This window comes from Lipotes vexillifer, unplaced genomic scaffold (genome assembly GCF_000442215.2).
Source record: "Lipotes vexillifer unplaced genomic scaffold, Lipotes_vexillifer_v1.1 scaffold382, whole genome shotgun sequence".
Classification (NCBI taxonomy): Eukaryota; Metazoa; Chordata; class Mammalia; order Artiodactyla; family Lipotidae; genus Lipotes; species Lipotes vexillifer.
Genome location: NW_006780611.1, coordinates 3626666 through 3654167, shown reverse-complemented (window position 1 = coordinate 3654167; position 27502 = coordinate 3626666). Strand labels below are relative to the sequence as shown.

General features: G+C 50.1%; 1 protein-coding gene across 1 annotated transcript; it reads left to right on the top strand.

Annotated features, from left to right (window-relative positions):
• The first annotated feature begins 430 nt into the window (after positions 1-430).
• Positions 431-26397, top strand: TRMU (tRNA mitochondrial 2-thiouridylase). Its single transcript, XM_007472383.1, is given in 10 exon segments — positions 431-512; positions 4124-4289; positions 4979-5085; positions 17173-17295; positions 20433-20605; positions 22139-22343; positions 23660-23760; positions 25120-25264; positions 25691-25773; positions 26233-26397. Coding segments are annotated over 10 exon segments (1350 nt in total).
• Positions 26398-27502: the final 1105 nt, after the last annotated feature.

The following is a 27502-nucleotide window of genomic DNA, read 5'->3' as shown; positions in this document are numbered from 1 at the left end:
GTACAGGACCCCCTCCGCCTGCTAGTCTTCCCTTCCTGCTTAGTTAAGGTAAGGCCTGCGCCCGCTACCAGAAGAACCCAGCTGGACATCACGCCACGGGGCGACCTCACGTCCTTCTTTCCTTTACCAGCCTGTTCACAGGGCGCCCGCCTAAGCCACACACGACACACATACACACTAACGCAACAAACTCCGAGCGTCTCGGGCAACTGCGCGCGCCAAGAGGGAAGCTGACTGCCTGGCGGTCAGGGGTCGTGGGCGGAGAGCCGGACTGGCGAACTGAAGCCGGGGAGCGGCGGGCCAGGCGGAACTCAGGAGAACTAGAACATGCTTTCGGCCGGGCCTCTTCTTCGAGAGCGCCGCCGACGGGGCGGGACTTCCTGCGCGACGTGTCGGCGGCGGCGACTGCCAGGAAAGGTGGCCGCGGGCGATGCAGGGGGCGCGGCACGTCGTGTGCGCCGTGTCGGGCGGGGTGGACAGCGCCGTGGCCGCGCTGCTGCTGAGGCGGAGAGGTGAGGCGGCCGAGGGCCCAGACCGCCCCTGAGCGGCCCCTTCTCGAAGAGTCCCGCCCGGTCGTGCTGCGCCCCGGCCCCTCACCCGTGCCTGGGGGTCGGAGAGCGCGCGACCGCAGCCCCGACTGCTGGGGAGCAGTCGGGCCACCCGTTACCGACGCAGTGAAGGGGGTCTCCGACTTCGGGGGGCCGCGTTTCTCCCTGGCTCCGAGGCCCTGCGTCCGGGGTGATGGCGGCGGCGTCCGCACTTGGCCTGGGGAGCGCTGACCTCTGCGGGCACAGCAGCCTCCGTGGAGGTCCTTGCCCTTACGACACACGACATGGCCGTCAGGCAACGTGTGCGACAAGTACCGACGGGTCGTCTGCTTATTAAGTCGCGTCTGTGGTCTTGGTTCGGTGGATGACAAACTTTTGCACAAAAGCGCTTGCGTTTCTTCAGGCGACTAACGGGTGCCCCGGGTCGGGAGCTGAGGTGAACTGCCCGTCTGACTTCTCCGTCTGTGTGGCCCTCTCTCATTGTGAGGCCTCGTACCCCTAGTGACACTTGTGGACCCTCTGCTGTGAGCCGCCTTTCGTGCTTAGGTACTTGCAATGCAGAGTGAGTGCAAGGTTCCTGACCTGGGACGAGCGATGTCAGCGCTCCCTGTCTGTGAAGTGGAGGGAACACCTACCTCACAGGGTTACTGGAAGGATTAGGTAACATAATTCATACAGAGACGTAACCCCAGTGCCCAGCACATGTCAGGCACTCAGAAAACAGTAGTTGTTATTAGTTCATACTATTAGTAACTGTAGCTGTTATGAAAGGTGCAAGAAAGAGTTAAATAGCAGTATAGGCAAACTGTAGGCATATATAATTGCGAGGAAGGGGGAATCAAAGAATCACAGAAGTGGTAGTGTTTGAGCTGAGACTTGTCGAACCCAGGTTCATGTGTCCAACGCAGAGTGAGGCTAAACAAACCGAAAGTTCGAGTTTGGAGCAGAGGAAGGTTTATTAGTTGAGGAGGTGCCAACCTGGAAGATGGGAGACCTAGACTCCTCAAATCCATGGTTGCAAGACTTGAAGGAGGAGTAGGATTTCACTAAGAGATCGGGGAGGAGGAAAGCACTTCTGGCGGAGTCGGCAGCAGGAGCCGGCTCTGGCCAGAGGGAGGCGGAAGTGAGACCGTGAGGTGGTGTTTGGGGGCAGGGGCGGTTCCGAGGAGCTCCGGTTCTTTATGTCTCGGCGCGGAAAGAATTCAGCGAGAGGCAAAGTGATAGCTAAGAAGGGATGTATTAGAATAGGACGTTTGTGAGGCTTACAAGCAGGCGGGCGAGAGGGTGCTGTGCCCTGAGAACTTAGTGGGCTACAGTTTTAAAATCAGAGGAAAAGTGGGGAGGGGGAAAAGACCACCTTCTTCCTCATTCTTGAGTAGACGTCAGTCTTCCATCATCAGCTCCTCCACATTGGCTGGGGGAGTTTTGTCCCTACATGGTCAAGCCAGGACTGTCATGGCGCAATGAGAATTAGCAAGAAGGCGGTAACGTATGCTAAAAATGGTAAATCATCTCAGGTTTCAGTATAATGTCACCCTTTCCTTATATTTTTGTTTTTAGTACACACATAGGAGCATGTCCTAGGAATCGTTAACTTACTGAGCTCACCGGGCAGGATGTGGGTCTCATGCCAGCCTTGTTTTATTGTTTGGGGGCATGTCTCATGCTTCTGTTGCATGGTTTTGTTACTAAGCAAGCCTGCTTGGTTTTATGGTTAAGCAAACCTGCTTTCTTGAGTGATCATTAACTTACAGGGGTCTCCCGTACTTTCCTCTTTACTTACAGTCCCCTAGTGGGACTAACTATTTAATTACCTACTTTGTCCCTTTACTCTGTCCGTATCAGAAGGGGGGTGGGGTGGAGGGGTAGGTTGAGCCCTGGTTATGCAATATGTTCTGTTAGGGGCTTTCGACTGTGTCGGGTAGCAGTGCGGAGCCCTTGAAGGGTTCCGACAAGGCTGTGACATGTTTGGGGAGATGTGGCAGGTGGCCCTGGAGAGTCTAGGTATGTAACTATTTCAGGAAGATAAGCTCTCCTTCCCAGAGTCCAGACTGTACAGCTTCGTATTCCAGCTTCCTTGGGTTTTGCTCCTCCGTGGGAGAAGCTGATGGGCATAGCAAAGAAGAAGCCTGGTCCTCTCCACTCGGCATCGGGGTTTTTCCCAGTCTTGTTGGACGTGTGTGTTCTGTCACGTGCCTCCTGGAAAGTTAAGGACTGGCAAGGTGCTCTGGTCCCATCCTGGAGTGCCAGAGCCTGTGCCCATGTAAATGGGTCACATCTCCAGAAGAAAGATGAGCAGGCAGATCAGGCTATAGAAGAGGAGATTTTTTTTTTTTTTTTTTTTTTGCGGGTACGCGGGCCTCTCACTGTTGTGGCCTCTCCCGTTGCGGAGCACAGGCTCCGGACGCGCAGGCTCAGCGGCCATGGCTCACGGGCCCAGCCGCTCCACGGCATGTGGGATCTTCCCGGACTGGGGCACAAACCCGCGTCCCCTGCATTGGCAGGTGGACTCTCAACCACTGCGCCACCAGGGAAGCCCAGAAGAGGGGGTTTTTAAAGCTCTGGATGTGGAGTTGTGTGTTTGTTCTGGTTAAGCTCTTGTTCTCTGCTGGGCACTGCTGGGCGCTGGGGACACGTGGGTGTATGAGACACAGCTCCATGTTTTAGTGAGCTACAGGGAGCATGGATGGGAACTACTGGCACCTAGTGCGGTGTGCACTACAAGAGAAGCAGAGTCACGTGGTTTGGGAAGCAGAGGAGGGAGGGCCTATTACCTGCTGGGATGGGGGGGTGGTCTTGTTAATGTGACCTTTTAGTATTTGGCAAAGCTGTGTCACTGAATCTCTGTTCTTTGGAGTACTGTATTAAACCTTTTACGGTCAAATGCCCTGTCCTTGATTACACTGAGCCTACGCAAAGAACAGATTTCTCATATGTGGTAGACACCTATGTAGTCCTAAAGTTGGTCTTTCCAATATTTGGTTGGGTACTTTGTAAGTGACAGAAAAGGGAGAAAATGGTCTCAAAATATACAGATAGTACAGCCCTTACAATAAAGTAGCCAGAATTTTAAATGTCTTTATGTCTGATGACTTAGAATCTTAATTCTTAGATGGTAATTGGAAATAACTTTTGAAATGAGTTTACTTTTCTGATAACTGAATGGTGGTTTTTATTTGTTTCGAAAAATTGTGTTGAGTTTCTGCTCTTCTTTCATTCAGTCACACGTTGGCTACGCCTCTATGTGCTTGGCATTGTGCGTGGGAGCACGAAGGTGAAAAAATGCCGTCTTGTTCATACCTTGGGGATGCGGGCAATCAGTGCAGCCCCACAGCGTATTGTGAGGATGAAGGCCTTTACAAAGTGCAGGGGGAGGGTCAGGGTGCGAGCATCAGCCGGAGAGTCAGGAACAGTTTGCACTAAGATGTAGTCAGAGCACAGAAGGCCACGTGGCAAAGGGGGGGACTGCCAGGCACCAGTGCACAGAGGCACAGGGGAGCTCAGGAGTCACTGCTTTTTCCACCCAAGGTTGATTTCATATCCTCTCTTTAATTTGTCCTTCGCCCCTCCCCCAGGTTACCAGGTGACAGGGGTGTTTATGAAGAACTGGGACTCGCTGGATGAGCACGGAGTTTGCACGGCTGACAAAGACTGCGAAGATGCTTACAGAGTTTGCCAAATCCTAGACATCCCCTTCCATCAAGTGTCCTACGTGAAGGAGTATTGGAATGATGTGTTCAGGTGGGTGCAGTTCCCGACGCAGAAGGCTTCCTAAGGGCAGGACTGCCGTAGTCAGCCGGGCCAATGGCAGCCAGCACTTTTTGTTTTGGCAGTGGTGCTGAAGACTGTGTGTGGGAGGCCTCAGCCGCCCTCAGGGAGTCTGTGTTAGAGGCCAGGCCTGCATCCCAGAGCACCCCTAGCACTTATTCCTGTTACTCTGCCACCTGCCAGAAGTCTCTGCTAAATTAGTATAAGGGAGCTAAGGCTGAGGTCTCCCACGGAAGGCTGGCTGTGACTGGTCCCTGAGGACAAATCCACTGGGCAGTAGATGTCAGGCTGAGGAATCAGCTGGGGTGCTGGTTAAACAGATACCTGGGCCTGGGTCTGGGATGGGGCCCTGGAGCCTGCACTTGAGCAGGTGCTTCAGGTGACTCTGATGGAGGGGGTCCTTTGGGTCTTATTTTGGGAAACGGTCCAATGGGGCCTGGGGCCTGGTGAGTGTAGGTTCAGACGGAAAGTGCAGCTGTCTTTAAACAGATATTTGATGAAAATATTGAAAATGGCTCTATACTGAAGCTCTTCTGTTTTGTCGAAAATTATAGTTTTGGTAAGACAGGGAGAAACTCTAAATTAAGCAAGTAATTTAGCTAATTTAGCTGACACAGAGTGTCTCACACTTAAAAGTGAAAAGTCTTTTTCTTTTATTCCAGTGATTTTTTAAATGAATATGAAAAAGGAAGAACTCCCAATCCTGACATAGTCTGCAACAAGCGTATCAAATTCAGTTGTTTTTTTAATTACGCTGTGGATAATCTTGGTAAGTAATTTGGATTATCTGCATTTGTCTTTTTAAAAATCGTAAGATTTCCGGGAGCTGAGGTCGGTTTCAACATGTATCTGTTTGATATTGGTGGTAGCTTTTCTGGATCTGAGGATGTAAATCTTAAATTTGAAGAGATCAACCCAGCCTTGGACAAGTATTTTCCATTAGACTCCAGAGTGAGAATCATAGCTGAGCCAGGCAGATAACTATGTTGCATCAGCTTTCAAGCTCACAGTTAATATCATTGCAAAAAAACCTCACATTAGAGGAGCAGACAGGCTCTGATGAGTCAAGTGAACAGACCCTTACGTGAATGTTTACGTGAATGATGGAGTATATGGATCTTTCAGCTGCATCCTTTATGACCATGCACATATGAAGCCCCTTCTGCAGAAGAGCCCCAAAGCAGATGGGAAGTATTATCCATCCAGCATCTGGAGACTGACCTATGATGACCTCGATCGCATTGTTGAGCATTTTACTTGCCCGAGATGCATATGGGAGATTGGGTGCTCTTTGAAAACATGGGTGCTCACACTATCGCTGCTGAATCCACTTCAGTGGATTCCAGAGGCTGACCATCTACTGTGTGATGTCAGGGCCCACGTGGCAACTGATGCAGCAAATCCAGAACCACAACTTCCTACCCAAATTAGAGGAGCAGGATGGTGGCACTGTGCCTGTGTCCTGTGCTTGGGAGCGTAGAATGAAGGTCACCCAGCAGCCTGTGCTGCAACTTATGTTGACGTGTAGACACCATTCTCGTAGCTGTTAACTGTGAGTTTAGCTTGAATTCAGGGTTTGGGGGGACCATTTAACTTAGTTTCTGCAAGGTTTGGATTTCTGTGTGAGTAGGCTTGGCACAGATGCGGCAATGTGGAAGCCTGGGAGATGGGGTCACACTTATCTGTGTTCCTGTGGAAACTATTGCAATATTTGTTCTATATGGATTTTTATTCACTTCTCAAACATGCTACTAAAGAGTGCCCCTCGACTGCTGAGCAAATGTTTGTAGCTTGTGCAATGGCAGGCAGAATGGACCAGAAGCTTAGTGTTGTGACCTGTTTAAAAAAATAATAAAGTATCTTGAAATTGAAAAAGGAGAATATCATAAGATTTTCAGAGAAAGCCAGAAGTCAAAGCCTTGTAAGCAGTTTCATCTTTTTGCAGAAGGAAAGGAAGCAGTGAAAACGATAGGATTTTGTATTTCACTGGATAAGAAAGAACTGTCTGGCGATGCACAAATGATAGGATCCCCGGGGGGAGAGAGTGCGTCTTTGTCACGGGCCGCACAGCTATAAGGACTAGCACAGTGGATTTCAGGAGAACCAACCTCAGAAAACCTTGAGGAAAGAAGTGTTGGATCACTGGCGAGAGTTGAAAGGTGAGGCCCCCAGACCCCGCCTGCAGGTTTGGCTTTGCTCAAAGCAGCTCTAGTTCCAGATGTGGTTATATTTAGCGGAAGTTTCAGGAGCCCTAATTCAGAACTTAAGAAACTCGGCATTTAGTTTCTTATTAGTCATCCTTTTTGCTGGTCCTACTGAGACCTTTTCTCTTGCTTTAAAAGCAGGCGTCTGCTTTGTCTCGAAACGGGTCTGGGTCTGTAGCTGATTCTGGGTCCTGGGTCTGTTTCGTTTCTCTGGTTTGGAGCCACGTCTTAGTGGCCTGTTCTGAAAGCCCGTTTCTGCTCAAGGTCCTGCTGCCACTGACAGCTTGCCTGCAGATTTTGTCTGTTCCCAGCTTTCTGCCTTCTCATTCCTGTCTGCCTGGTGGGACATCCCCATTCCTGTTTGTTGAACCCCCTGCTGCTGACCTGCTTACTTGGGCTCCTCGTGGTAACTGTTGCTGTGCTTTTGTGAATTCAGGTTCTTTTCTTGTCCCCTTGCTGTCAGGGCCACAGCAATGAGCTTCTGGAGCTCTGGATGCTGGTCTTTCACATGGTTCTGGCCCCTTGCACTCACCCTGCCACATCTGGCCATGTGCCAAAACATGCTGTGTGCCAGTGGCCCAGTGGGGTCACAGGACCACTGGCCACTCTGTCCTGTCAGCACTTTGTAATGACTTAATTAGGGGACAGAGTCGGCTTGCCAACCTGATATGCAAGCGACCTGCCACTGAGATGACAGTGATGAAAAGTCGGTTCATGGAGTTAGGTTATTTTTTACCAAAAATGCCTATGAGAACTACGAATTGAAGTCCTAACAAATTTGAATGCTGGGCTAACACCAATAACATGAAATTGAGTAGAGATAAATGCAAAGTTTGCTACCTAGGTTCAGTAATTAAATCTCCTGGTACAGGATTGGGAGTCGATCTAGGGCCTCGAGGAGCCTCGAGCTGACTGTGAGCCTGCAGTCTGGCATCAGAGCCAGTGCAGCCCAAGTTTGCCTTGTGGTCAGGACATCCGAGGAAGGGGGAGGGGTCCGCTGGGGTCCACACTGGGCAGCCTACGTCTGGTGGCTGTATTTAGTTACAGTTTACTCGGGAAAAAGAGTGACAGGCTCACGGAGCGTGAGTTGGTTTTTATTTTGAGAGTGTGGGAAATACTCCATCTGACGATACTTTGGGGCCATCATAGCAGCACGCAAGCATGTGACTCAGGATCACATTCTAGCTTGGGACCCCAGAGGCCAGAGCTGGGGTGCACAGGAGAAAGATTTCACTCGGGGGAGGCACAAACAGCTCTTCATGGGGAATGATGCTTGCCTTTGTAGAGCTTGAAGCTCCTTGTCACCTTAGCTTTTCAGGGAGCCCCTAGGTGGCCACCTGTTAGGGATGCTTTGGAAGAATTTCTGCGGTAAATGTTTCTGAGTCTGAATTTACTGTGTGAACAGTACAACCCAGAATAAAAATACTCGAAACCTAGACTTCTGAAATCTTAGGGCTTCTCACAAAGAATCCTACATTTTTGCAGTGTAACTGGTGGTTCTTTAAGGAAATAAAGTGGTTTTTTTTTTCTCTATTAGAAAATCAATCAAGATTTAATAATGTGTTCCTAAATGTGCTTTTTCAAGTAGTTAATATGCAGCAGTTAATTCTTACTGTGTCTTTTGTTTTACACTGAGCTACTTTGGTTGGTTAAGTACTGAATCAGTTTTGCTGCACCTTCCTGGAAAAAGTCTCCTGCAGTACGAAATGTCTGAAATTTTCACACAGTGCAAAGGTTATGGATTAATATGTGCCTTCGTAGGTTCTTTCACTTTTTTGCATTACGTGGAAAGAAGAAATTGACTATGCTGCATGTCCTTCACTGTTATAAAAATAATATGTATTTATTAAAGAAAATTTGAAACTCAGAAGAGTAAAAAAGATAAGGGAAAGTATCACCTATAATTTCACCTCCCAGAATCAAAGGAAGAGACTCTCTGATATTTGTCTTCATATTTTTCCGTACATTAAAAAAAGTAGAGTCATAAACTTTCTTTCCCTCCTGAACAATATCATGAGCATTTTCCCATTAAAAATTCTGTGTAAGTGGCACTGTTATTATGGCAATGGCACTTTAATTTACTTCATAGTCTCCTGGTGTTGAACGTTTCAGTTGTTTTCAGTTTTTCCTTAGTATACGAAACACTGAAATTAGCTTTTTGTACTTAAATCTTTGTGTGCATATCTGAAATTTTCCTTAGGCTAGAATGAATGGATAGATACTAACTTTAGAAAGACTCTTAGAGATACAGTAAAATCTTGTAGCAAGATTATATCAATTTAGAGACCTAAAGGCTGCTTATTTAATGGAATTTCAGGTGTGCCTCTATTCCCTGGGATCTGGGTGTTTGGGAGTGGGGCAGGTAATCTGCACAGACTGCCTGGTGTGAGACCTGGTGTCTGTCTGCTGCTTGGTGCACCCTGGGCTCAGACTGGCCAAGGCCAGCAAGTGCAACTCTAAAATTTGATCCTCGGGACTTCCCTGGTGGTCCAGTGGTTAAGACTCGTGCTTCCACTGCAGGGGGTGTGGGTTCAATCCCAGGTCAGGGAACTAAGATCCCACATGCTGTGTGGCACGACCAAAAATATTTTTTAAATAAAAATTTAAAAAATAAGGGTGGGGCTAATGGCAGACTCCGGGAGGGCTCACACCAAGGAATACTTCCCAGAACTTCTGCTGCCGGTGTCCGTGTCCTCGTGGTGAGCCACAGCTGCCCCCCACCTCTGAAGGAGACCCTCCAACCGTAGCAGACTGAGCTCTGCCCACCAGAGCAGCACCCAGCTCTACCCACCACCAGTCTCTCCCATCAGGAAGCTTGCACAAGCCTCTGGGATAGCCTCATGCACCAGAGGGCAGACAGCAGAAGCAAGAACTACAGTCCTTCAGCCTGTGGAACAAAAACCACATTCACAGAGAGATAGACAAAGTGAAAAGGCAGAGGACTATGTACAAGATGAAGGAATGAGATAAAACCCCTGAAAAACAAATAAATGAAGTGGAGATAGGCAACCTTCCAGAAAAAGAATTAAGAACAATGATAGTGAAGGTGATCCAGGACCTCGGAAAAAAAATGGAGGCAAAGATCAAGAAGGTGCAAGAAATGTTGAACAAAGACCTGGAAGAATTAAAGAACAAACAAACAGAGATGAACAATACAGTGACTGAAATGGAAAATACACTAGAAGGAATCAATAGCAGAATACCTGAGCCAGAAGGATGGATAAGTGACCTGGAAGACAGAATGGTGGAATTCACTGCCATGGAACAGAATAAAGAAAAAAAGAATGAAAAGAAATGAAGCCTAAGAGACCTCTGGGACAACATTAAACGCACCAACATTCGCCTTATAGAGGTCCCAGAAGGAGAAGAGAGAGAGAAAGGACCTGAGAAAATATTTGAAGAGATTATAGTCGAAAACTTCCCTAACATGGGAAAGGAAATAGCCACCCAAGTCGAGGAAGCGCAGAGAGTCCCAGGCAGGATGAACCCAAGGAGAAACATGCCGAGATTCATAGTAATCAAACTGACAAAAATTGAAGACAAAGAAAAATTATTAAAAGCAACAAGGGAAAAAGGACATAACAAACAAGGGAACTCCCATAAGGTTAACAGCTGAATTCTCAGCAGAAACTCTGCCAGCCAGAAGGGAGTGGCATGATACATTTAAAGTGGTGAAAGAGAAGAACCTACAACCAAGTACTCTACCCAGCGAGGATCTCATTCAGATTTGACAGAGAAATCAAAAGCTTTACAGACAAGCAAAAGCTAAGAGAATTCAGCACCACCAAACCAGCTCTACAACAAATGCTAAAAGAACTTCTCTAAGTGGGAAACACCAGAGAAGAAAAGGACCTACAAAAACACAAAGCCATAACAATTAAAAAAATGGTCAGAGGAACATATATATCGATAATTACCTTAAATGTGAATGGATTAAATGCTCCAACCAAAAGACACAGGCTCACTCAATGGATACAAAAACAAGACCCATATATATGCTGTCTACAGGAGACCCACTTCAGACCTAGGGACACATATAGACTGAAAGTGAGGGGATGGAAAAAGAGATTCCATGCAAATGGGAATCAAAAGAAAGCTGGAGTACCAATACTCATATCAGATATAATAGACTTTAAGGAATGTTGCAAGAGACAAGGAAGGACACTACATAATGATCAAGGGATCAATCCAAGAAGAAGATATAGCAATTACAAATATATATGCACCCAACATAGGAGCACCTCAACACATAAGGCAGATGCTAACAGCTATAAAAGAGGAAATCGACAGGAACCCAATAATAGTGGGGGACTTTAACACCTCACTTACACCAATGGACATATCATCCAGACAGGAAATTATTAAGGAAACACAAGCATTAAATGACACAACAGACCAGATAGATTTATTGATATTTATAGGACATTCCGTCCGAAAACAGCAGATTACACTTTCTTCTCAAGTGCACGTGAAACATTCTGCAGGATAGATCACATCTTGGGTCACAAATCAAGCCTCAGTAAATTAAAAAAAAAAAATGAAATCATATCAAGCATCTTTTCCAACCACAATGCTATGAGATTAGAAATAAATTACAGGGGAAATAAAGTAAACACAAACACATGGAGGCTAAACGGTACGTTACTAAATAACCAAGAGATCACTGAAGAAATCAAAGAGGAAATCAAAAAATGCCTAGAGACAAATGACAACAAAAACACAACAATCGAAAACCTATGGGATGCAGCAAAAGCAGTTCTAAGACGGAAGTTTATAGCAACGGAAGTCCTACCTCAAGAAACAAGAAAAAGCTCAAATAAAAAATCTAACCTTACACCTAAAGCAACTAGAGAAAGAAGAACAAACAAAACCCCAAGTCAGGGCTTCCCTGGTGGTGTAGTGGTTGAGACTCTGCCTGCCAGTGCAGGGGACACGGGTTCAAGCCCTGGTCTGGGAGGATCCCACATGCCACGGAGCAACTAGGCCCGTGAGCCACAACTACTGAGCCTGCACTTCTGGAGCTTGTGCTCCGCAATAATAGAGGCCGCGACAGTGAGAGGCCCGCGCCGCAATGAAGAGTGGCCCCCGCTCGCCGCAACTAGAGAGAGCCCATGCACAGAAACGAAGACCCAACACAGTCAAAAATAAATAAATAAATAATTTTTTTTTTAAAACACCCCAAGTCAGTAGAAGGAAGGAAATCATAAAGATCAGAGCAGAAATAAATGAAATAGAAACAAAGAAAACAATAGCAAAGATCAATAAAACTAAAAGCTGGTTCTTTGAGAAGATAAACAAAATTGATAAACCTTTAGCCAGACTCATCAAGAAAAAGAGGGAGAGGACGCAAATCAATAAAATTAGAAATGAAAAAGAAGTTACAATGGACACCACGGAAATACAAAGCATCCTAAGAGACTACTTACCAGCAACTCTATGCCAATAAAATGGACAACCTGGGAGAAATGGACAAATTCATAGAAAGGTATAACCTTCCAAGACTGAACCAGGAGGAAATAGAAAATTTGAACAGAACAATCACAAGTAATGAAATTGAAACTGTGATTAAAAATCTTCCAACAAACAAAGTCCAGGACCAGATGGCTTCACAGGTGAATTCTGTCAAACATTTAGAAAAGAGCTAACACCCATCCTTCTCAAAGTCTTCCAAAAAATTGCAGAGGAAGGAGCACTCCCAAACTCATTCTGTGAGGCCACCATCACCCTGATACCAAAACCAGAAAAAGATACTACAAAAAAAGAAAATCACAGACCAGTATCACTGATGAATATAGAGGCAAAAATCCTCAACAAAATACTAGCAGACAGAATCCAACAACACATTAAAAGGATCATATACCATGATCAAGTGAGATTTATCCCAGGGATGCAAGGATTCTTCAGTATACACAAATCAACCAATGTGATACATCATGTTAACAAATTGAAGAATAAAGAACATATGATTATCTCAATAGATGCAGAAAAAGCTTTTGACAAAATTCAACACCCATTTATGATAAAAACTCTCCAGAAAGTGGGCATAGAGCGAACTTACCTCAACATAATAAAGGCCATAGGGCTTCCCTGGTGGCACAGTGGTTGGGAGTCTGCCTGCCAATGCAGGGGACACGGGTTTGTGCCCCGGTCCAGGAAGATCCCACATGCCACGGAGCGGCTAGGCCCGTGAGTCATGGCTGCTGAGCCTGCGCGTCCGGAGCCTGTGCTCCGCAATGGGAGAGTCCACAACAGTGAGAGGCCCGCGTACCACACACAAAAATAAATAAATAAATAAATAAAGGCCATATATGACAAACCCACAGCAAACATCATTCACAATGGTGAAAAACTGAAAGCATTTCCTCTGAGATCAGGAACAAGACAAGGATGTCCACTCTTGCCACTATTATTCAACATAGTTTTGGAAGTCCTAGTGATGGCAATCCGAGAAGAAAAAGAAATAAAAGGAATACAAATTGGAAAAGAAGAAGTAAAACTGTCACTGTTTGCAGATGACATGAGACTATACATAGAGAATCCTAAAGATGCCACCAGAAAACTACTAGAGCTAATCAATGAATTTGGTAAGGTTGCAGGAAACGAAATTAATACACAGAAATCTCTTGCATTCTTATACACTAATGATGAAAAATCTGAAAGAGAAATTAAGGAAACAGTCCCATTCACCATTGCAACAAAAAGAATAAAATACCTAGGAATAAACCTACCTAAGGACGTGTAAGACCTGTACTCAGAAAACTATAAAACGCTGATCAGGGCTTCCCTGGTGGTACAGTGGTTGAGAGTCCACCTGCCAATGCAGGGGACGTGGGTCCGTGCCCCGGTCTGGGAAGATCCCACATGCCGTGGAGCAGCTGGGCCCGTGAGCCATGGCCGCTGAGCCTGCGCGTCCGGAGCCTGTGCTCCACAACGGGAGAGACCACAACAGTGAGAGGCCCGCATACAGCAAAAAAAAACACAAAAAACAAAAAACAAAAAAAAAACTGATGAAAGAAATCAGAGCTGACACAAACAGATGGAGAATTATACCATGCTCTTGGATTGGAAGAATCAATATTGTGAAAATGACTATACTACCCAAAGCAATCTACAGATTCAGTGCAATCCCTATCAAATTACCAATGGCATTTTTTACAGAATTAGAACAAGAAAATCTTAAAATTTGTGTGGAGACACAAAAGACCTCAAATAGCCAAAGCAATCTTGAGGGGAAAAAAAGGAGCTGGAGGAATCAGGCTCCCTGACTTCAGACTATACTACAAAGCTACAGTAATCAAGGCAATATGGTACTGGCACAAAAACAGAAATATAGATCAATGGAACAGGATAGAAACCCCAGAGATAAAGCCACACACCTGTGGTCAACTAATCTATGACAAAGAAGGCAAGGGTATACAATGGAGAAAAGACAGTCTCTTTAATAAGTGGTGCTGGGAAAACTGGACAGCTCCATGTAAAAGAATGAAATTAGAACACTGCCTAACACCACAGACAGAAATAAAATGGATTAAAGATCTAAATGTAAGACCGTACACTATAAAACTCTTAGAGGAGAACATAGGAAGAACACAATATGACGTAAATCACAGCAAGGTCTTTTTTGACCCACCTCCTAGAGTAATGGAAAAGAAACAAAAATAAACAAATGGGACCTAATGAAACTTAAAAGCTTTTGCACTGCAAAGGAAACTATAAACAAGACAAAAAGAGAACCCTCAGAATGGGAGAAAATATTTGCGAACGAATCGACGGACAGAGGATTAATCTCCAAAATATATAAACAGCTCATGCAGCTCAATATTAAAAATACAAACAACCCAGTCAAAAAATGGGCAGAAGACCTAAATAGACATTTGTCCAAAGAAGCACATGAAAAGCTGTTCAGCATCACTAATTATTAGGGAAATGCAAATCAAAACTTCAATGAGGTTATCATCTCACACTGGTTTGAATGGGTATCATCAGAAAATCTAGAAACAACAAATGCTAGAGAGGGTGTGCAGAAAAGGGAACCCTCTTGCACTGTCGGTGGGAATGTAAATTGATACAGCCACTGTGGAGAACAGTATGGAGGTTCCTTAAAAAACAAAAAATATAATTACCATATGACCCAGCAATCCCACTACTGGGCATATACCCAGAGAAAACCATAATTCAAAAAGACACATGCACCCCAATGTTCATTGCAGCACTGTTTACAATAGCCAGGTCATGGAAGCAACCTAAATGCCCATCAACAGACAAATGGATAAAGAAGATATGGTACATATATACAATGGAATATTACTCAGCCATAAAAAGGAATGAAATTGGGTCATTTGTAGAGGCATGGATGGACCTAGAGGCTGTCATACAGAGTGAAGTAAGTCAGAAAGAGAAAAACAAATATTGTATGTTAACGCGTATATGTGGAATCTCGAAAAATGGTACAGATGAACTGGTTTGCAAGACAGAAATAGAGACACAGATGTAGAGAACAAACGTATGGACATCAAGGGGAGAAAGAGGCAGGGGGTAGTGGTGGTGGGATGAATTGGGAGATTGGGCTTGACATATATACACTAATATGTATAAAACAGATAACTAAAAAGAACCTCCTATATAAAAAAATAAATTAAAAAATCTCTGGAGATTTCCCTGGTGGCGCAGTGTATTCAGTGCAATCCCTATCAAATTACCAATGGCATTTTTTACAGAATTAGAACAAGAAAATCTTAAAATTTGTGTGGAGACACAAAAGACCTCAAATAGCCAAAGCAATCTTGAGGGGAAAAAAAGGAGCTGGAGGAATCAGGCTCCCTGACTTCAGACTATACTACAAAGCTACAGTAATCAAGGCAATATGGTACTGGCACAAAAACAGAAATATAGATCAATGGAACAGGATAGAAACCCCAGAGATAAAGCCACACACCTGTGGTCAACTAATCTATGACAAAGAAGGCAAGGGTATACAATGGAGAAAAGACAGTCTCTTTAATAAGTGGTGCTGGGAAAACTGGACAGCTCCATGTAAAAGAATGAAATTAGAACACTGCCTAACACCACAGACAGAAATAAAATGGATTAAAGATCTAAATGTAAGACCGTACACTATAAAACTCTTAGAGGAGAACATAGGAAGAACACAATATGACGTAAATCACAGCAAGGTCTTTTTTGACCCACCTCCTAGAGTAATGGAAAAGAAACAAAAATAAACAAATGGGACCTAATGAAACTTAAAAGCTTTTGCACTGCAAAGGAAACTATAAACAAGACAAAAAGAGAACCCTCAGAATGGGAGAAAATATTTGCGAACGAATCGACGGACAGAGGATTAATCTCCAAAATATATAAACAGCTCATGCAGCTCAATATTAAAAATACAAACAACCCAGTCAAAAAATGGGCAGAAGACCTAAATAGACATTTGTCCAAAGAAGCACATGAAAAGCTGTTCAGCATCACTAATTATTAGGGAAATGCAAATCAAAACTTCAATGAGGTTATCATCTCACACTGGTTTGAATGGGTATCATCAGAAAATCTAGAAACAACAAATGCTAGAGAGGGTGTGCAGAAAAGGGAACCCTCTTGCACTGTCGGTGGGAATGTAAATTGATACAGCCACTGTGGAGAACAGTATGGAGGTTCCTTAAAAAACAAAAAATATAATTACCATATGACCCAGCAATCCCACTACTGGGCATATACCCAGAGAAAACCATAATTCAAAAAGACACATGCACCCCAATGTTCATTGCAGCACTGTTTACAATAGCCAGGTCATGGAAGCAACCTAAATGCCCATCAACAGACAAATGGATAAAGAAGATATGGTACATATATACAATGGAATATTACTCAGCCATAAAAAGGAATGAAATTGGGTCATTTGTAGAGGCATGGATGGACCTAGAGGCTGTCATACAGAGTGAAGTAAGTCAGAAAGAGAAAAACAAATATTGTATGTTAACGCGTATATGTGGAATCTCGAAAAATGGTACAGATGAACTGGTTTGCAAGACAGAAATAGAGACACAGATGTAGAGAACAAACGTATGGACATCAAGGGGAGAAAGAGGCAGGGGGTAGTGGTGGTGGGATGAATTGGGAGATTGGGCTTGACATATATACACTAATATGTATAAAACAGATAACTAAAAAGAACCTCCTATATAAAAAAATAAATTAAAAAATCTCTGGAGATTTCCCTGGTGGCGCAGTGTTTAAGAATCCGCCTGCCAATGCAGGGGACACAGGTTCGATCCCTGGTCCGGGAAGATCCCACATGCCGCGGAGCAACTAAGCCCGTTGAGCCTGCACTCTAGAGCCTGTGAGCCACAACTGCTGAGCCTGCATGCCACAGCTACTGAAGCCCGGCGTGCCTAGAGCCCGTGCTCCACAACAAGAGAAGCCACGACAATGAGAAGCCCATGCTCCTCAGCGAAGAGTAGCCCCTGATCGCCACTACTAGAGAAAGCCCGTGCGCAGCAACGAAGACCCAACGCAGCCAAAAAATTAAAAAAACAGAATGTCAATTGTATTAAAGTATTTGACAGGATAGACATCTGTACTATAAAATTTAAAAAAATTTTTAAAATAAAAATAAATAAAATCTGATCTTCGTGTTTTTAAAAACCTCCCAGGAGCAGATGCAGTTGCTACGGGTCACTATGCAAGAACGTCCCTGGAAGATGAAGAGGTCTTTCAGCAGAAGCACGTTAGGAGGCCAGAAGGGCTTTTCAGAAATCGATTTGAAATTAGAAATGGTGAGTAAAAGTGCCTGGGCCAGAGCTTAATTATTTGTGAATGAAGTAAAATATTTTGAAGAATGACAGTGAGTTGTTTGAGCACACCTGCACGACTTCTCTCCGTGTGTTCCAAACTAGCTAGTTGGTTTTGGTTTCCTCTTCGAAAAAGGACAGTTACTGAGAGGGTCGTTTTCCCCAAGGGCCTGTGATTGGTACCAGGAGGAGGCTCAGGCGGGGCGCCCGGGCCAGGACTGCTGGGAAACTGAAGCCGTAATTCATAACCCAGTTCTGGGAGGAGACGCACGACAATAATAATTGGAGCGTAACAGGCCCTGATTCTTACCCTCGAGTTTTTGAGGACTTGAGATTGAGGTGTACTTTAGTGTGACATGAGTGCTGGGACCTGACATGGCACAGGCCTGGCAGCCAGGCTTGTAACTGTGCTTACGAAGATTACATATATAAATTAGCTTAGCAGTGTCAAAGGGAGCAAAGTTCCACCTGCCTAGAAAATGCCAGGCAGTCACCTGGAAAGCTGCTGGCTTGTCCTGGTGTACATCTGCATGTAGAACAGAGGAATTTGCATCATTATTAAGTGAAAAACAAGATGGGGCTCGGAGCCATGTTTCTGCCGGCAGTTTCCACTGCTGCAGGCCCACGGGGGAGTTGGCATTTCCCCGTGTCTGGCCTGCCCTGGCTGCCTCACACCCACCACCTCCCTCCCCGTGCCCCTCTTGGCAGTGCCAGCATGCGGGTTCTCTATTTCTGTTTCTCAGATGAGGAAACTGAAGCTTGGCTGCACTCGCCAACTGGGGTGCCTCGGGTTGGGGGGCTGGATCCCAGCTGGGTCTGTTCAGCTCCGCCGTCCCTGGTCGTTATGCCGTCCTCCGTGTCATCCGGCTTGATCCACCCTGTTTTCCTTCTCTCTCCCTCCTTCCCCCTCTCACAGCAGCCAAGGCCAGAGATAACCTTACTGGCAGGGCCCAGACAAGGACACGGCCTACCTGATGTTGGGAAGGCATCTTGCTCTGTGTTCCCTGTTGGGGCGTGTGTGTGTGTGTGTGTGTGTGTGTCTGTGTGTGTGTGTGTGTGTGTGTCTGTGTCTGTGTGTGTGTCTGTGTGTGTGTGGTCAGGGGCTGATGTGTGGGGCGAGGTGACCGCTTCCCTCCCCGGTGCTGCGTTCACACTCCTGGGCAACCCTCACCAGGAAACCCTCCACATCAGGAGGACACGGCTTTGACTGCCCAGCCCTGCCGCCTGGGGACTCCATGGTGGAATTTGCCCAGTGAACGTAGGTCTAAGGGGCCTGAGTAGATGAAGGATTTGTTTCCATGTCACATAGCCATCCCCGCTTACCTCCTAGAAAATGTGGCGCCTTACAGAGCTTTCTGGGCCTTTTTGACAGGCCGAAGGCACTCAGACCTCTGACTACATTGGCGTGTGCTTTGTTCTGTGTAGCTATTTTAATAATACCACAGTGTCTTTGTTCTCTGTGTGCGTTTTAGGCACCTAGAGATTTTTATTCTGCTCTGACTCAGTTGCCCTGGAGACCTGGTCTTGAGCCTCCTGGCCTGGGTCCCTGGGGAGAGCGCACAGGGGCAGCGGAGTCCAGCCTGCGCTCCTGACCCCTGGCCCTGGGCCAGGGTAGATGTCCTCACACGTCCCCGTGGCAGGTGGCACCACGGCCGACCCGGAGGAGCGAAGGTGTGAATGAGGCTCCAGGCACAGGCAGACCATCGCCTAGCAGGCATCCCTTTCCGTGGTTTAGGGTTCCTGCTTGCTTTCTTAAAAATCATAGATTTTGAGTTTGTTTTAAAATAACCCAGAACTTTGAGAAATTGCATATTGCTCCCAGTATTCTGAGGCTTTTATATGCACTTAGACTGTTTAAGTTTAGTTTTGAAACAAAAAAGAACCTTTGGCAAATGAGTCTGCCATCAGTCATGAGTCTGATGACTGGTTGACTGAACTCGGTTTTTCACTTTTCACTTGATTTTGTTGTTTTGTACATAAAAAGTGCTGGAATAGAAACCAGGCTATTGAGCTCAGTTTCCAGCTCTGTGCTTCTCTCCCTGCACCATTGTGGGCAGTCACTTTAATTATCTGAGCCTCAGTTTCCTCATCTGAAAATGGGGATAATTCTATCATAGGGCTAGAGTGAGAATCAAATTTGAGGTCACGGGTGGAAAACATTAGCTACACAGAGAGCATGTTACACATGTGACTGGGCTGAGCTGCACGCTGCACTTGGGCTGTTTGTACCCTTGGCACGGGTGTGAGCTGTGGGTGTGACTTGCCGAGGCTTTGCTTAGCCCTGGATGTGAGTCACGTGGAAGGAATCCGGAACACTGGTGTCACGTTCAGTTTCCTCCGTTGGTCATTGAGCTGCAGAGTGGGGGACCCAGTGTTTGCGGTCATGGAAGGTCTGTAACACACCAGGCAGGACCGAGGGACCCGGAGATGGAGGCGGGCCTTGTTTCCTGAACCGCATCCTGTGGCCAGGGTCAGTCACAGCTCTGCACTGTCGCTGTCCAGCCGGGAACGGGTGTTTACAGTGAATAGAACATTAGAGAAACTGCAGAGGGGCAGCTGACGGATGTCAGCTCGAACCATGAAAAAGCCCCTGTGACCAAGTGGGGGTACGTTTAGAAACCGGGTGCTGCTGGGGGGCGTGGTTGGCGTCCACTGTGGGACCTGGGAGGTGAGCAGGGTCCCTGAGAGCAGCCACGGTGCAAACACATCCTGTGGCTATTAGGAAACAGCACAGCTGACACCGTTTCGGCAGGATTTTTGTACATTGTCTCGTCCAGTTTTCCCCGATGTGGCTGAGTTTGTTTTTTTCTTAACACTTCATAACATTTTTGTCATGTGATGTCTAATCCTTGCAGATATAGTCTAACATACGAACTGGAATAAATGTCCTTATCACATAAACTCTACCCTCTGCATACTCTTTTCAATAGCAGATCAATTAGGGGTGAGAATGTTTCTTACCTGAACCACGCGGTTCTCTGTTCTGGAAGTCTTCTGCTGAGTATTGATCTTTGTTTCTGCCAGACCAGGGGTAATCTACAAAGTAAACAGAAGGACATTATTAAAAGCAAAGTGTGATTATTTTTATTCCTGCAACGTCTTTTGTTCTTTACTCTTGGCAGTGGTAAAACTTCTCCAAGCAGCTGACAGCTTTAAAGACCAGACCTTCTTTCTCAGCCAGGTTTCCCAGGATGCCCTGAGGAGAACGCTCTTCCCCCTGGGGGGATTAACAAAAGATTTTGTAAAGAAAATAGCTGCTGAGAATAGACTTCATCATGTGCTTCAGAAAAAAGAGGTAGGATTGAGGGGTGTGCGTGCTCCCAGCCTGGGGTCCTGCACCACCTCCCCTGCCTGGGATCTGGCATCGAGTGAGGAGCCCGTCGTGCACACAGTGGAAGGGGCTGGGTCCTTCAGAAAGCAGCAGAGGAGGGACCTCTCCCTCCCGGCCGTGCCTCGGCCCCCCGGGGGTGGCAGCTCTCCTGGCAGCTAGGTGGCTGGCTGGGGTGCTCTTGGCTCAGCTGCCCGGTGAGAGCAGGACGGTGAGGACCGGGCCCTGAGACCCCCTCGGCACACACATCTCTGTTTCCGTCCACGCGTCAGCACGGCCTCGTCAGGTGTCTTCTTTGCGCCAGGCACTGCACCACTGGCCTCTGAGGACACGGTGAAGAGCACAGTTCCATCCCTGCCTTCAGGGAGCTTATGTCAAGGGGGCAGACAGACAAACCTACCGTTGTAAACTCGGAAGGTGTCCCTGAGAGAAGGTGTAGGGTCTGGTGAGAGAAAATGCCACAGGCTCTGATCTAGATTCGGGGGCAGAGACACGCCAGGAAAGGCCTCCAAGGAAAGTCTGTTTGTCCTCAGGCCTCAGGGTGAATAGGATTTAGTGTCACATAGATGGTCGGGGAAGAGCCTGTGCAAAGGCCCCGAGCCTGGCGCAGTGGTGGAGTTGAGGTGAAGCCAGTGTGGTGGGCGCTTGGTGCTAGAGGGTGGGGTGCAATGTGGGAGGGGTCCCAGCGGGCTCGGCAGACCCTGGGGTGGCCAGTCTAACCAGGCTGTTTCGGGTTGAGGCGGCCTTAGCTGCAGCTGCTGCTTCACGTCTGTCCTGGGGACGGGCATAGCTGTGCTTTTGTCAGCAAGTTGCTGTCCCCAGGGAAGCCAGCCCTGTGCCCATCCCTCCACCCGTAGCATCTCTACTCATGTCTCTACCTGTTCGGTTTCTGGGCGTGACCGGTAAGAGCTGAGCGAGCCGCCCTCCTAGGACCCGTGTTCTAGGGAGACACAGGCCAGCGCGTGAGCGAGGAAGCCGAACCATGAGTGCGGGACGGCGAGCCTGTTCCCGCCAGGCCTTCCCGCGTGCTAGAAACGTCACCTGGAGAAAAGACTCCTTCCTCGGACCCTCCCGCAATGCTTCCCCTCGTGGCCTGGCTTGTACTTCCTGCTTCTGCTCTGGTCCCTGTCTCTCCCCCGAGACTCACCGACAGTGGCCTGAGGGCTTAAGCAGCTTTAGTTTTCTTTCCTGGGTGGCTGGTCTGAGGGTCTGCAGTGCGGGGCCAGACCCTGCTGGGTGTGGAGGTGGCACCGCCTACTTAGCTGCCAAGGTCCATGTCTGGGGCCTGAAGTAAGCCCCTGAGATCTGTTTGTGGCTGTGACTGGTGTGTGTGGTGCTGGAGAAGGGAAGCCAGGCCCCTGGTCCGGGGGTGGGGTGGCTTGGGGCAGGTGAGGCCCCAAGAGGCCCTATGTGCCCCCCCGCCCCTGCCCAGGCTCTCCAGGTGGAGTGCAGGACCCCACCCGGCCGTGCGTCTCACAGTCGGCCTTCCTTTCATTTCAGAGCATGGGCATCTGTTTTGTTGGTAAAAGAAATTTTGAAAATTTCATCCTTCAGGTGAGTGGTTTTTGATGCAAAAGGATGGAGCCACGTTTCTGCTCTGGACCTGGATCTGTTAGTAATGAAGCATTTGTTTTCCAGTATTTACAGCCTCGACCTGGTAAATTTATTTCTATAGAAGACAATAAAGTTCTGGGAACGCATAAAGGTGAGATGCAACCCTGGGCTGCTTTTCATCCTGAGCAACTTGAGGCGTGGGGCAGGTCTGAGCTCTTGGGGTTTAGAGGAGATGATTCCAGTCCCGCAGGCAGGGGGTGGGTGGCGCCAGGGAAGGTGGGAGTGGCTCTGACCCGGTGTTTGCGATTTGAGACGTGGGCTCCGTGGGCTCCTTTTAAGCATCTCAGCATCGCAGCATCGCAGCCGGTAACAGAGGATGCCGTCTGGTTCAGAAGCCTCACTCTCTGAGTTATGTATTAAGTCTCCATGAATAGACTTATTTTTTCATTACATTTAGAGAATACCAGACTACAGAAAAACTCCACTGGAGGGAAGGAGTTAGGTTGACTTCAGAGCACGAGTTTCATGATTTAGATCGCCGTGAAGAGTTGGGACCAGAAGGTGGCCCTCCTGGTCGGAGTGCTGCACCCCAGGGGCTGCTCCCTCATTCGCAGACGCTGCTGGGGGTCGGGGCACCCTGAGCCTGCCCTGAGCTGGTGTCGGGAGGACGGGTCAGGCGCGAGAGTTCACAGCCCAGGTGGGAGGACAGAGGCGGGCTTGGTCAACGGTGGGGCTGTGCCCTTGGGGGCCTGATGACAGACGAGACTTGGTCCAGCGTGGGTCTGACCTGCCGGAAGGACGAGGGCTGGGGCTTAGACATGGACACTCCCAAGGGGCTTGTTCCTTGGAGACCCTCACCTCGGTTTGGGCCGGACGACTTCCCCTTCCTGGTGCTGTTGGAGGGAGCGGGCCTTAGACGTCACGGGCTCCTAGAGAGCTGAGTGTTCCTGAGGGAGGATGTGCCGGCCCTGCTGGGGACAACTTGCAGGGTGCTTGCAGCCTGTCCCGGCAGGAGGCTGCCAGGGCACGCGGGGGAGCCCAGCTCCGTTGCCTGGCTTGCAGAAGTGGAGTGCTGAGCTCGGCGCCGGTTCCCCTGTGGGGCTGGGGGCTGGGGAAGGCGTGGCCTAGCCAGCTGGCCTTGTGGTATTTATGGTGGGGGTGAGGGTGCAGAGAAACCGGGGCAGCCTGATGTCCTGGCCCCGAGGCGGTTAGTACACGGGGGCTCGGCAAGAGGGGCTCGTGGCTTCAGGCGGGGCACTTGGCTCACGTTCTAAAGGAGCGGTCCCTGCGCCTGGTGGGTCAGGGGGCCGCACAGCTGGAACGGCTCCTCGCTGGGTGGGAGGTACAGCCTAAGCCAGGCCGCCCGGGTGGTCCGCAGAGGGAGCCTCCTGCGCCTCCTCCCCGTCGCGAGGGGTGGGACGTTTGAGACGGGGCCCCTCCCACCTCACCGAGAGACTGTTTCCACAGGTTGGTTCCTGTATACTTGGGGCCAGAGAGCCAGCATCGGCGGCTTACGAGAGCCCTGGTATGTGGTGGCGAAGGATGGCGCCAGGGGCGACGTGCTCGTGGTGAGTCGGGCGGGTGAGGTGACGGAGGCCTGGTTGCGGCAGAGCCCACGGTGCTGAGCCAGGCAGGGTTGGGGGCCTGCAGGGCAGCTGCGGTCGGGAGCATCCTTGCCTTTCCTCTGCATCCTCCCGGGACTAGCCCTAGGTACCAGAAGGGTTTTGTTTAAGGTACTTACTAGGCTTTTACTGTATGCTGGTCACATTATTAATCATCACATCGGTCCCTGTAAATAGACGTATTCCTCCGATTTTACAAGACTCAAAGATTAAGTAACGTGGGAAGGTCCCTTGGAGCGGGGGTGGCTCAGTGCCTGGGACAGGGCCTGCACACGGAGGCCTCCAGCAATTCACTGTTGAACAGATAGGGTGTAGAGCTGGGACCGACCTAGGCCTTCTGCCGCGGCGGGGCTCTGGGCCGCTGGGACCCGGGACTGTGTCCCCAGGCTGTAGAGCAGGACTTCACAAAGTGGGCCTGTGTGCCCTCTTCCCTTCCCTGGGACATCTGGCAGGGCCTGGGGACGTTTTCAGCGTCACAGCGTGGGGGAGGGAGGAGGGGAGCGGGTGCTGCTGGCGTCCAGGGGGTGAAGCCAGGGAGCCCCGTCTCCTCCACAGTGATCCGGCCCCACATCTCAGCAGTGCCAAGGCTGAGCATCCCGGCTCTGAGCGCGCTCTGTCCCAGAGCTGGGGGACCCTCCCTTAGATGCGAGCAGAGGTGCCAACAGGCCTCCGGGACACCACTGCCCAGAAGAGCCCTGGGCGCAAGGGCCTGGACTGTGATTCTGGTCCAGCAGGAGTTAAAGGGACTTTAGTGTAAAGTTTAGCTGTCTCTTTTGAGAAAGGACATTCACTGACACTTGTCCCCTGTGTGGGTCTCCTTATCTACTTAGAGCCCAAGGGCTCCAGACTTGATGCCCTTGGTCCTGCCTCAGGGGAGGCCTGCTAAGTCCTAGGAGGCCAGGTGCATGGAGGCCTAGGAGGCCTGTCCCCAGCCACGTGGGGCTTGGTGGGATCCCTGTGGCGACGTGGCTGCCCCGTGTGCCTCTGGCACTGGGACGCCGGGTTGTGGTGGGGGCAGGGTGAACTTCCAGGAGGAGAGGTCATGGGGTTGGATCGCATGCTCCCCTGCTATTTGCTGAGTGTGACCATGACGGGTGACTTTCCCTCTCGTGCCTCAGTTTCCTTATCTTCAAAGTGGGGTAGAAAGGCTCGAGGGATAAGCGCATGAATTTCCACGTGTCAGCGTGGATTTTAGTGAGTGTTTACTGTTATGATCATTATTAATGAAGTGCAGAGAGGGGGCTTTGGGGCAGGACCCTCCACTGAGGGCTCCAGGGTGTCACGTCCTCGCGCTCCGCTCCGCAGGCCCCCCGGAGAGACCACCCGGCCCTGTACAGGGACCTGCTGCGGACCGGCCGCGTGCACTGGGTGGCTGAGGAGCCGCCCGCAGCCCTGGTCCGCGACAAGATGATGGAGTGCCACTTCCGGTTCCGCCACCAGATGGCGCTAGGTGACTGAGCGGGGATCCCTGGGTGAGGCCAGAGTTAGGACCGGTGATTCGACCTGGGCCTGGGCCCGGGCCCCCACTGTTCAGATTGTATAAGGTGTAGGCCTCCTTGCCCTCTGCCTACGCAGAGACAGCCTGAGGGGCGCTGAGGCCAGCTTAGCCTCCTTTGTCCGTGACACAGGGTCGGTCTCTGGAAGAGGGCAGGTTTCCCCGGGCGGGTGGGACTGAGGGTCCCGCTGGCAGGCCGGCCGGCAGGTAGTGTGTGTGCCGCCCCGGGGCCCGGGCGGGCAGCGCTGAGCCCCTCTGGCTGTTGCCCCGAGTTTCCTTTGTCCTCGCTGCCTGCTCCTTCCTCCCCGGGGGCCCAAGGCCTGGGGCTGAGCGCATGTGGCAAGGCCAGCACCCCCTCCAAGGGTCCTTCTCTTCCCCCAGTGCCCTGCGTGCTGACCCTCAATCAAGACGGCACTGTGTGGGTGACGGCCGTGAAGGCTGTGCGGGCTCTCGCCCTGGGACAGGTGAGTTGGGGGTACACCGACTGGCAGGCGGGTTGGGGTCTCAGCCCCAAGTCTGCACCTGCTTTTGCCCCGGAACCCGGCCCTCCTCAGCAGCTGCTTGGCTGCACGGAGGAGCAGGCTTCGTGCTCTGGAAGGACGGCATTTCCTCCCGACCAGAGCAGCTGGTCTCCAGGGGAAGCTGAGGGGCAGAGGGACTGCGTTGCTCAGCTCACACAGCCTGCAAGGGTGGGTGCGCAGGCAGCCCTGAAACCGTGAGGCCTGGCTCTCGCACGGCTAGTGGGAGTGCCGGCTGCCCTGCCCTGCCCTGGCCCGCCTCTGGTTTGGGCCCCGGGGACAAGGACAAAAGAGGGAGAGGCAGAGCATTGCCCCTCCCCAGCCCCAGGTCCGGGCTCCTGGCTGCACTGTGGGCACCCGGATGCCGGGTCGCACTGCAGGTGACACGGCCTCTCTCCTCTGCAGTTCGCTGTGTTCTACAAAGGGGGTGAGTGCCTGGGCAGTGGGAAGATCCTGCGCCTGGGGCCATCCGCCTACACACTCCAGAAGGGCAGGAGCAGACCCGATGTGGCCGTGGAGGGCTCCAGCATTGGCCGGGGTGACAGCCCGGGCCGGGGGCCCACGCTCTGACAGAGGCCGAGCGGCTGCTGTGGAGCTCACGGGAGGAGACGTGGACGAGCGGAGCCGGGGGCAGGGCCACTTCAGAGCCAGGGAGAGCCCATCCTCTCTGCTTGCTGGCCGGCGGGTCTGTCCCAAGTGCCCCATGGGTGGAGTTCCTCTTGCACACCCCCCATAGGGCTTCCCCTCTGGGGGCACGCCGAGGGGACCTGTGGGGAGGGATGGATGGGCTGCAGGGGCAGTACCCAATAAAAACTCTGACTGGGGTGTGGATTCTGATGGCTTCCAGTGGGGTGGGGCCTGGGTGGGCCATCTCGGGGGCTCCACGGCACTAGCCACTTGTGGGGAGGCGGGGGTGTGTGCTGCACGGGAGAGCGATGGGATCCCCCATTCCTCCGCCTCCGTTCACAGCTGTGCCCACCCTCACCTGTGGCAGAGGATGTGTGATGGGCCTTGAGCTGACTCCTAGCCTGCAAGGGTGTCTGAGGGGGACAGTGTGGCCTTGAGGCCACTCTGAGGGGCGGCGGCCCTGCCCCCAGTCCAGGCAGCTGCACAGGAGCCTCCCCTCCCCCTGAAGAGTGCCCGACACCCTGGCCAGTCACGTCGAGAGCTGAAGGGTAGCTTATAAACAAGGGAAGTTTATTTCTCACGGTTGTGGAGCCTGGAAGTCTGAGGTCAGGGTGCCGGCTCCGACGGGGGAGGGTCCTCTTACGGGTGGCCGGTGGCCGTCTTCTCACTGTGTCTTTGCGTGGTGGAAGGGGCAGGGGTTTTTCTGGGACCGCCCCACCCCCAGCCGCGCCACACAGCTTGTGGGATCTCCGTTCCCCCACCGGGGACCGAACCCAGGCCTTCGGCAGTGAAAGCGCTGAATCCTAACCACTGGACTGCCAGGGAGCTCCCTGCGGCCTCTGAAGAACACCTGTCCGCTTCATGAGGGCCCCACCCTCAAGACCCAATGGCGGGCTTCCCTGGTGGCGCAGTGGTTGGGAGTCTGCCCGCCGATGCAGGCGATGCGGGTTCGTGCCTTGGTCCGGGAAGATCCCATGTGCTGCGGAGCGGCTGGCCCTGTGAGCCATGGCCGCTGAGCCTGTGCGTCCGGAGCCTGTGCTCCACAACG